This window comes from Typopeltis vanoorti, chromosome 10, assembly GCF_054136105.1.
Source record: "Typopeltis vanoorti isolate ZY-2024b chromosome 10, IOZ_Tvanoo_1.0, whole genome shotgun sequence".
Classification (NCBI taxonomy): domain Eukaryota; kingdom Metazoa; phylum Arthropoda; class Arachnida; order Uropygi; family Thelyphonidae; genus Typopeltis; species Typopeltis vanoorti.
In genome coordinates, this window is record NC_143558.1 from 18,334,810 (window position 1) to 18,346,860 (window position 12,051).

The 12,051-nt window shown below is 36.9% G+C and overlaps 1 protein-coding gene across 6 annotated transcripts in view; it reads right to left on the minus strand.

Moving 5' to 3' along the window:
- LOC150102202 (ral GTPase-activating protein subunit alpha-1) overlaps positions 1–12,051 on the minus strand; it is an 800,562-nt gene that overhangs the window by 473,760 nt on the left and 314,751 nt on the right. For 5 of the 6 annotated variants that reach the window (XM_090398990.1, XM_090398991.1, XM_090398988.1 and 2 more), the window contains one exon: positions 1,589–1,741. In XM_090398990.1, the coding sequence (XP_090255116.1) occupies positions 1,589–1,741 (153 nt within the window). The remainder of the gene's footprint in view (positions 1–1,588; positions 1,742–12,051) is intronic. The other variant, XM_090398987.1, reaches the window with a different exon arrangement.

Sequence of the window (12,051 nt, forward strand, 5' to 3'; positions counted from 1 at the left end):
AATCCAAAAACACATTCAATCTTCTCATATATTGCAAAAGCATGGAATAATAATGAGGGTAACACAACTTCACCAAATTTGACTTCCTTTTCCCAAAAAAGTTTCATATCATTCTAATTGATATAGACATAAACATCTGGTAATATGACTGCACCATTACATACTACAATATTTCTAATTATCTATTTCTATTCTTGTAGATAAACTTTTAATTGGTGATATATAGTTTCTTTTAATTTTTCAGGAAATTACACTGTATACTAGAAATATTAATTAAAAACTTGAATCAATACATTCCTATATTTTGGCAATGTTACACCACTATATTCAGGGGTCACAAAATAATGATTTGTGCAGGCAGGCACTAACACTAAGCAAATGAGGCTGAAGAAAGGCAACTGAAGTTAGCCCTAGAGTCTTAAAGGTGCCCCTAGTGGGCTAAATTGGGTTGTCTTGGCTATTGGGTTGACGATCTTAGAAATTAAGCTTCTCAAATTTGGGGCTATCTCATGCACCCAAATTCATTAAGGTTTGGGAAGTTTTCAGAGCTGAGGCTGATTCAAGGAATAATCTTTCATACTTGTACTTGCTGCGGTGTAATAACATTGCCTTCTTCCAGCATATTCTGTGGTGGGTGCCTAATGCATGGTCAGCAGGTCCTGAGTGGCTGTATTGGTGAAACTAGATGTAGTCCTTGTGTTCGTATATCCTGATATTGGCTGTCTGCCTGCTTGGCTGTAGTAGGTCAGTTTGCAACTGCAAAGGGACCTGTTATACTCTAGGTAGGTCTAGGAGAAGTGGCTGATCTTTAGTGGAGCAGATAAGCGATGCCAATTTCTTATGTGGTTTGTAACTAGTTGTGAGATCATATTTATGTTAAACTAGTTGTGAGATCATATTTATGTTAAACTAGTTGTGAGATCATATTTATGTTAAACTAGTTGTGAGGTCATAATATGAAAAACTTCCCAAACCTCAACAAATTTGGGTGCATGAGACTGTCCCAAATTTGGGAGGCTTGCATTCTAAGAACATAGCCTAATGGCCAAAACAATCCAATTTAGCAAAGACCAACTTCAGTTGCTTTTCTTTAGCCGCATTTGCTTAGTGTTAGTGCCTGCATGCACATATCATTGTTTTGTGATCCCTGAAGATGGCAATGTAACATTACTGAAATATAGGAAGATATTGAAGATATTGATGATTCAAGTTTTTAATTAATATTCTGGTATACACTGTCATTTCCTGAAAAATTAAAAAGCTATCTATCTCTATTATAAACACAGAAGAAACAGAGAAAAGCATGAAAATTTTTGTTTTGAAATTCAGCTCTGTTAATAACAAAGGAATGTGGAAATACTATCAATATTTCCTGATTCCAGAATAAATAAGTTTTAATAGAAGAACATGAAATAAAACCATAAGTGTTATAAGAAAAATTAATGATATATATATATATATATATATATGATAAAAACATACAATTTTAAAGTGAACATAATTTTGTATTTTTAGATAAAGAATCACTTCTGTCAGAATTCCTATAATATATAAAATAAACTTGAATACTAAGTACAACTGTTATTACCAGAATTACTACAGGAATTGTCTGTGCTTGAAACCAAAACATCAATCTGCATTGGAGAATCTTTAATGCTTGTATTTTCTAAACCACTTGAAGGAGTTGGGGATGGAGATCTACTACGATATTCTGATGATTCTGAGAAGCAAGGTGACTCTGCTATAAATGAAGTTATAATTAATTGTAAGATTCAGTAAAGTACTTCACAAATGAAATTTATACACAGGTCTCACAACATAATAAGATTGACTTTATTAATGGAATAAACATGAAATAAAACTTATGGAAATATATTCATTGATGCATGAATTCTCGTTGGCAGTAGTTAATCTGATAACAGCTCATAAAGAATGGTGCTGCTTTTATTAATGTAAGGTTTGATAAGTTCTACTCATTAAATACTACACGACAGAAATAAGGTAATATATGGAAGAGAGAATTAATAAGTAACTTCCAGTGAAACTTAGGAAAACAAATTAAAAAATCACTGAAAAGATAACCAAAACAACCCATTTATAAGAAAGCATTCACAAAGCCTAATGATAGCCAATTCCAAATACATCAATCCCTCTATTAATGCACCTAATGCATTCTTTAAAACAAGCGCATTAATGGAAAATGCACTAATCAAATACGAGGGTGGTTTGCAAAGTTCTCAACCTAACAGTGAAAAAACGGATTTATAATTTTAAAATTATGTTTATTTTTCAATATAATCTCCCTTAAGACATACATTTATTCCAGCGATGCCCCAGTGTCATTATCTCATCCCTGTAGTGGTCCTTAGTAAGATCTGCAAAATATCCCTCTACAGCTGCAATCACCTCTTGATTCGAAGAAAAAGAGAAAGAGTTTTAGTTTTTGGAAGAGATAGAAGTCAGAAGGAGCCAAATCAGGGAGAATAGGGTGGATGTTCCAACAATTCATATTGTAGATCCCTTAATTTTTCCATTGCAAAACACCTTTGTGTGCAGGTGCATTGTCCTGATGAAACATGATTTTTTTCTTCTGCAAACCAGGTCTTTTCTCATGAATTTTTTTGTTTAGTCTGGTTAAAAGATCAGAATAATATTCCCCAGTTATTGTTTTACCCTTTTCAAGATAATAAATAAAATGCCTTTAGAATCCCAAAACACCAATGCCATGATCTTCCCTGCTGATGGAACCGACTTTGTTTTCTTTTGTGCTGAACAACCGGCTTCTTTCCACTGTTCTGACTGCTGTTTGGATTCTAGTGTGTGTGTGTGGTTGAATCCAAGTCTCATCCATAGTAATAAATCGATGCACAAAATCAGTTTTATTCTTATTAAAATGCTCCAAGCGCTGTTCAGAGATTTTCATGCGAGTGCATTTTTGATCTGCTGTGAGCAAGCACGGCACCTGTTTGGCGCAAAGCTTTTTCATTTGCAATTCTTCATGCAAAATATAGCCTACACATTCTTTTGAAATGCCTATAGTCTCAGCAATTTCACGCACTTGATGACTCGCCGGTCATCTAATACCGTATTATGCACTTGATCAATGATTTCTGGTGTTGTTACACTTTTTGGAAGTCCTCCACGTGGATCATCTTCAAAGTAGTACGGCCACGTTTAAACTCGGTAGCCCATTTCTTAATTGTCAGAAATGAAGGAAAAGAGCACCCATAAACTTTTATGAACTTCGAATGAATTTCTTTTGGCATTAAGCCTTCTTTTACAAAGAATTTTATAACCACATGATACTCAATTTTATCCATTTCAAGGGATACAGATACCACGTTCGCTTCAGACAACTGTATAAAACAAACTATTTGATAGAATGACTTGCAATTTCACATGGATGCTTATGACAGATGTATACCAACTTAGAAAAAAAAATCTTGCCGATAGTATTGCCATCTATGGTCGAAGCCGAGAACTTTTACACTACTAAAGCGATCACTTAACAGCTAAGCTATTTTTTATGTATCTAACACATTTCTACCATTCACATTCATTAAAGCTATTCTTCTCTGGTCATTTGTCATTCTTCATGCTTTTATCATTATGTGGCATTTTACATGCCACATAATGATAAAATTCCCTTGGCTATCCTTTGGGAAATTTATTTTCATAATCTGATTTTACCTTCCTTTCCATGGTCGAAATTTGGCTCTTTATTCATCTATTTAATTCAGTGAGAATAATTCTCCTACCTCTGGGGATGCAGTCAGATACTGCTTCATTAAGGTACCCTCTGACTAATTCCTATTAATTCGTGATTCTTCTACCATGCAGTTTCTCTTGCCGAGGCACTGCTTGCAGCTGCTCAGTTTACTATCATCACCTGGCTTATAGTTCCATATATGCCCCTTCTTAGTCAAAGATCTTGCATACTTTATCACCTCCCAATTCAAAAACTACATGATGGTCAACTGATTTATAGCAAGATTCTTGGATGCTATTACTAGATTCAATATTCATGTTCCATAGATCACTCCCATCATATGCTGCTTAAAGCAGTTTCACCCTGAGTAAATCTATAAATTCGTTTTCCCACATCTTGAATGCTTTCTTAGCTACCTAGTCTATATCCCACTAGCTGAAATCACCTATAATGATAGAAAAATTTTAAAGATACAAGGACTGTCCAGGGCAGCACCCAATTTGTGTATTTCGTCCTGTTAATCCTTATCTTGCACTAAACAACCTCAATCCTATTTCCTATATTATTTATACTACCACCATCACTACCTGAGATTTTACTCTGATTGGATTCAATTCCTCAATAATCACTAGTAGTGTTTCTTTTCTGTCATCTCTGAATAAACTGTATTCTATTCCTTTAACAATATACTCCTCTGTCAGCCATATCTCACTGATACCTATAATTTTTGATTTCACTTTATCTGCCTTTATTCCTGATGCTTGTGGCAATAGTGAATACGTATGATAACAGACCATCAGTTTGATAAACCTGACCACTGAAAATATATCTACAGTTCTATTTACAAAGTTAACAATTTTCTTTTTTGATTTCTGCATTTCCTGGAGCAATCCCTAGCAAGCTAACATTCTCTCTCTGTCATGCTGTTTGTCACTATGCAGACAATTTGTATCACTTAACAAATCCATCCATGCTTTCATACAACCACCTAGACATATCTAGTTCATTCACTCTTTCACCGAACAACAATTTTTTTCAAGTGCCAAATCACATTAAAACCATTCATTTGCAAGCTAACTTTCAGGTACAAATCCTTTCAACTATCAAGGTCACCTTACACATCTACATACCACACACCATTTCTCCTATGCAATATATTTACTGATTGATTTGCAACTGCAGCTCTCCTCTCCAGGTTGCTCCTTTCATGCTGTGACAAAAGAATCAAAATCTTTACTCTGCTGCTCTGCTTTTTTGCCTTGTTCAACAACTCTTTCATTTTTTTTTAATGCTACTCTCACTAATGAGAGAGAAGGGCCTATAATTAATAAACGGTATGTGTGAACAAGGATCTACTCATGATTAAACTGCTGGCCCTTTGGAAATGCTTGTGTGTGGGGAAGAAGTCCATGGAATTGACGCCCCCACTTCTATGATGAAATGAAAGATGACAGGAAGTAGCAGATTTGGTGAATATGTAGTTTGACTGTAAACAGATGCTGAGGGGCTGTTGCTCGAGTTCCTGTAGATCTGAAAGAAATGGGAGGCATAATGGATGCTACTTCTGCTGAACAATGGTCAGGGAAATATCTGCAAAACAGACACAATACAGATCTTCTATGAGAAAGTGGCCAAAGGGTCTGAGATATGTGTAAATAATCAAACAAATTGTGTTTTTCTGAACAGCATAAAGAATTTTTAGTGAGGTCTTAGGTGCACCACTCCAAACATGACAGCAATATACCAAAGTTACTACTTTGGATTTATACAAAGTAAGTAACTGTTCAAAAGAGAAGTACCATCTTGAGCAGAAAAGGATGCCAAGTTTTTTGGAAACTGATGATGCTATAAAAGTGATATCATTATGCCAGAAAAGGTTTAGCATAAGAGTCAGTCCAAGGAGAGAGATCTGGTTTTGACTGTTGAGTTGAACATTATTAAAATGTAAATGGAGAAGATCTAAGGGGTTTTTTTTTTTCTTTTTTGCTAGAAAATAACAAAAAAGACCCCTTTCTGTGTTTTAGAGGCAATGAAGTTGGCAGGCTTCTATTCATTTCATCTCCCTTCTTACTGATTTAAATAGTTGACCTGCTCTCATTGACTGTAAACTCTATTCATAGTCTTACTGATAACAATCTCCACTTATCCTACTACTGCACAAAGTGGCAGTGCTCAAACATCTCATGCTCAAGATGATATGTAATAAGTGCCCTCAACACTGATCTCCACAATCAAGAATACCTGGAGTCTTAGTACAAGTAGAATAAGTGGAGAGTGTTATCAGCAAGACTATGAATAGGGTTTACAATTCATGAGAAAAATATGAGAGACATCTGAATGAGCAGGAAAATCTGAAAACAGAACACCAAACACTATTACATGTAGGGATCGATCTGAGAGAAAACTGGCAATCCAAATTGCACAAACAAAGGCAGTTTACTAATTAATTTGTAAAGAAACCCTGATGCCAGATCCTATCATAAGCCTTAGAGATGTCAAATGCAATGGCACAAGTTTCTTGTGTTGCTTGTTCCAAGCAACTCAATCATATCATCATTTTGATCTACTTGCTTAAATATTGTTCCACTTACATGATGAATCTTCCTACCCAGGAACATGCTTTTCTTGTTCACTTGTAAAGTATGATTCCAGTAAGTGGAATCACTATATAATGCAATATCCCTTGTCATCTATTGCTGTTTCCTCATTTTTCCTTAACTTCTTCATATGTTTTATCCCCATTATTGCTATTTTATTGTGATTATTATTACTGTACTGGAACCTTCACAGAGTCTAAAGTCTCATCGCAGGAGACCCAAACTATCCACACAATCGATCATACCTTTCCTTGAGCCCATGAACAGATAAAGCACTTGCAACTGACTCTGGTAACCCATTCCACACATTCACAACTCTCCAAGCAAAAAATCAAGTCCTCACCCCCCCCCCCACTAACCACACCTTTATTCAACTTCTGAGGATGATCCTTTGTTCTATCATATCCCATCTTCTTTTCCTATCAACCAACTTCTGCAATCTACACATCTTAAATCTATCCTCATAGGGAACATTCCACAAGTCACTCACCTCTGAATCCTCTACATCGCTTCCTCAGTTCCCAAGAAATCTAGAAATCCGAATGTCGATGTATCAAGGCCTTATAAAGAGGAAAGACAACTTCCTTATCTCTACTTGTTAATGTGTTCTTCAATAACCAAGTAATCGTATGGGCTACTTTAGCAATATGTCCTCTAAACTTTAATTTTCTTTCTACCACCACCCCTAACTCTCTAGTTTCATCTATTTCCTGGAGTACAGTGCCATCAATGTGATACACAACTTGTAATATATTTATCCCAAAATGCATAACTTTACTTTTCTCCACATTAAACTGACACCCATTAACTTTTACCCATACTGACAGCCTATTTAAATTGTCCTGCAAGCTCTCGATAGTTAATCGCCTTGATTAACTATTACTCTACCTAATTTTGCATCATCAGCAAACAACTGAATATATCAATTATGTACAAATTAAACAACAATGGTCCCAACACTAAACCTTGCAATACACCACTAGTCACCTGTTTTCACCTCAAATCTGATATCTTTGATATCTGTCTGGCAGTCACCCTCTTATCCACTTAACCAGCATCATATTCATCCCCATTTGTTCTAATTTGCATACCAGAGTTCCATGTGATATTCTGTCAAATACTTTTGCAAAATCCAGAAGAATCATCATGTAGTCACTTTCTTTATCCAACTCTGCTGTTACCCTATTATAAAAAGACAGTAAATTACGAAGACATGACCGACTAAGAGCTTTCCTAGTTTCTACTTTAGCATTGTGTAACACTCATCAAAGAACTGAAATATCAGACTTTGTGCTAAATTTTTTCCTTATTTCTTTCATATCTCCTTTTTCACACTCTCTCACACAACTATCACCATCTTCATAATATCACCAACTATCAGATGCCAGGTGGTGTCATAAACACCACCAGGCATCTGTGAGTAAGCTACTATAAACTAGTGCTCCAGCATTTTATTGCTACTTCAAGAATTTCCCATTCAAATTAAACATCAAATGGAAATTTTAATAGCGAGGAGCAGAAAACTCCAGAAAAACCTGTAAGTACTCTTAGTGCATTAAACCAGTTATATTTTGATCTAAAAATTGGCCACATGCAAGCACCCACTATGCCTACCGTGCGAAGCAAACATGGCAGCAACAAAAGCCAATGATGAACAAGCACCCCATGTCTAATCAGCATAGTGCCATCGATTGCCAACAAACTCACAAAGTGGCACAGTTGTAAAAATGATATTAGCGATAAAAAAAAAAGAGTATAATATGCGAGTGCTGCTGCTACTGGATACATGCTTCCTGTGCAAAAATGGGCGAATCGGCACACAAGATATATATTGACCTTAACCAGCCCTATTTCTGTTTGCTGTTTCTCCTGTCTGTAAAACAGCTCCTGAATTTAAGCAAACGAATTGAAAACCTCAAATAGCACATCAGTGCTGTGAATGAAACTCTTTACTGCAAAATACTAGCACTAGAAATCAAGCTTGAATCAAATGACGATTAGCACCGAAATGCAAGTTCAACCTTCCCAGCAAATGAACTTCATGAAATAATCACATCAACGGTGCACGACTCGATGGAGGCTAAAAACAAAAAATTCAACGTAGTCATTTTGAACTTACCAAAAGAAAACAGAAAAGCACTGAAAGAAGACATCATCAAATTAGCAGAAGAATGAGACAATCCTAAAAATATCGTCAGGTGCCATCAGTTTGGATCCATAAACAAAAGAAAGGACAGAATGAACTTTCCTGCCTCATAAAAGTGACTTGTGACATGCTGACAAGCATATCAAAACTAATAACAGCAATCAACAAGTTCAAAGATATTTGTCCGCAATTGCGCATACGTGCTCGACCAGATTTATCATTTGCACAAAGGGAACAAGGTCACTAGCTTCAAAGACAACTTGCAGAAAAATGTCAAAATGGTGACTACAGCTGGACCATCAGCTACAGACAAGCTAAATTGCTGCAAAAACCAAGCAATGCCACTAGCAGCCACCATGGTGACCAGTATGCAGGCACTGCATAGGAAATGTGCAAGACCTCTGTGGTCAAACATATGACTCACAAAACCCTCCAAATCCACTTCATCAATGTCCGTGACCTAAACTTCAAACTAGTGTCCACTACCACCTACAGTCTACCAAACCTCCACCTACTCTTTCTGGCAGAAACTCAAATCTCACCTCCCTCCAGCACAATTCACCTCAACCTTCCAAACTACACACTCTTTAACTCCTTTCACCCCCAAGAGTGGCCCCTATTTCTGTTCGCTGTTTCTCCTGTCTGTAAAACAGCTCCTGAACTTGTGCAAATGAATTGAAAATCTCGCCCAACTTCGACCTTCTTTGAATGAAAATATCCCTACCCAACTCAGTCAAATTCATATGCTGTCTCTATTGCTCCCCTAATGCAACCAACCACTCTGAGCTCTTTCATTTCTTCTCCTTAAAAACTGACTTTCTCCAATCCCACTTTCCTAACAGCGAAATCATCCTCCAAGGAGATTTTAATGTCCAAAACACCAACTGGCTTTCCTAGTCCAGATGTACAGATCTTGCAGGCAAAGATGCTGAAACATTCACCAACACTAATGACCTTACACAACTAGTTCAGATGCCAACCAGAATACCTGATAACCCAAACCACTCTCCCAATATCCTAGACCTCTTCCTGACCAATGACCCTTCCAAATACACAGTGAATGTAGAGGACCCAGTAGGCAATTCTGCCCACAACCTAGTGCTCATCTCCTCTCCCATGAAAAAATGCTTACACAGTCACTCCTACAAAAGTAGTTTGGCATTATAACAGTGCTAAGTGGAATAGCCTCTGAAACCCATGTCTCAATGCTGTCTAAAGTAATGGAAAAAATCATCAATCCCCAACTACACTACCTTGAAGCTACCCATCTAATAAACGACTGCCAGTATGGATTCCGTTGCTGCCGATCAACAGGAGATCTGCTTACATGTCACCTATCTCTGGACAAATGCCATGGAGAAGTTTGGCAACTTTCAAGTGGTTGGACATGATATCTCCAAGGCGTTTGACCGGGTCTGGCACAAGAGTCTACTAAGCAAGCTACCATCGTTTGGTCTATCTCGAGACCTCTGTAGTTGGATTGCCATCTTTCTGTCTGGACACACACTATGTGTGGTGTCCTATAAGGATGGCTCCTTATCCTCTCACCATTTAACTAATGCCTGGGTTCCACGAGGTTCTGTCTTCTCACCAACCCTCTTCCTACTATATATCAGTGACCTACTTCAGTTTACCTGCAACCAAATACACAGTTTTGCATATGACAGCACATTGCACTCCTCCCTTTCTTTTGATAAACCTTACTCCACACAACTCACCTCAATCTACAGAACAGTAACCACCACTTCCCTCAATTCAGACCTCCAAGCCATCCTCCAATAGGATTCAGATAACCTAGTCAATTTCGATGCAAATAAAACTCAGTACTGTCTCATTTCTCATAAGAAAGAACCATTTTCTCCCAGTATTATTTTTGACAACATCAAAATTTCCAGACAATCTGAGATTTCTCTTAATGGAATTACCTGACATCAAGCCTCTCCTGGCATAAACACATACAACCATTTCAGCAGTTTCTAAAAAACTAGGATTTCTCTTTTGCTCAAGACGTTACTTCACTCCTGAATAGCCGTTAACTTTATACAAATCAGCCCAACCACCAAATACTGCTCCCACATATGGGGTGGGGCCCCCAAAAGCTCCCTCAAAATGCTCAACTCAAGACAGAGGAGAGCAATCAGACTTATTAATGACCCATCTCTTACCAACTCACTCCCCTCACTTTCGCACAGATGATCAGTCTCCACACTATGTGTTTCCTACAAATATTTTCATGGAAAATGTTCATCCGAAATAGCATCGATAATTTCCCCACTCAACATTCCTACACAGTGCACCTTGTAACCCACAAAACAAGTTTCTTCTCCTCCTCCTCCATCCCTGCAACTGCTATACTATGGAACAGTCTTCCCCTTGATGTGTTCCTTAAGGAATACAATATACAGTCATTCAAATCCAATGTGAAGAAGTACCTTCTTTCCCAACCCATACATGGTACTAATGTACTATAGGTTGATCTACCAACCTCTCATGTATAGGCTCAACATAAAGACATTCTTGCTCACATTTCACTTAACACACAAGTCACTACTTGCTCCATCATCTTATCTACTCCTTTCTTTGAATTTCTGTTCACATTCAATATTTCATGCTCCTCAGTGTGATTAAATTATCACACCATGTTGGATGGAGCATTGAACAGCAACAAGGATTAAAAACTAATTTTAATGCTTCAAGTATTTCGTCTCAGTCAATGAGAGATCTTCAGGGAGTAGAAATAACACTTGTCACACACACACACACACACACACACACACACACACACACACAAAACAACACGATACTAAAAGAAACACATAGGTGACTCTGAAGTCCTATCTAGGTGGTGCACCCTCTATGGGCATTTGTAGGTGGCCTATGATATAAACTGGAACCTCTTACAATTATTGTTTCCCAAATTTTGGGGAGTTTTATGCATCCGTATTTGTTTAGATTGAATCAACCTAATCTAAACAAATACGGATGCATAAAACTTCCCAAAATTTGCACTTCTTTGTATGTGTGTGTGTGTTATAAATGTTATTTGTACTCTCTGACATGGTTGCCACCTTTTGGTAAGTCCAAAGAGAGAGACACTTATCGAATATGAAAGTCTTCCTCTCCTCTAAAATGTATAAAATGAAAAAGCCAAAGTTGAATATGTAATTCTAACCTTATAAAAAATTAAAAGGTTGAATACATTGGTACTGGTATTAGTGATTTAATAATATTTGTATTTTAAATATATAAGTTGTCCTGCTTAGGTGTAATTCGGAACACTGAAAATTTTCTTAAAATTCGGGAGAGGTGGTAACCCTACTCCCTGAAGATGTCTCAGTGACTGAGATAAAATATTGGAAGAATTAAAATTAGTTTTTAATCCTTTCTTAATGTTGTCAATATTCTATTAAACCTCCAACATGATGTCCTCCCAGCACTTAAGCCTTAACACACACAAATTATCACACATTTCTAACAATTCTAGCACACTTCCTCCCATTTCCCATAAACTATTAATTTGCTAATGTATGCATTTTGCATGCTATACATAGTAGAAATTAAAAAAGTACTTATCACTTGAATAACAGAACCACAACTGA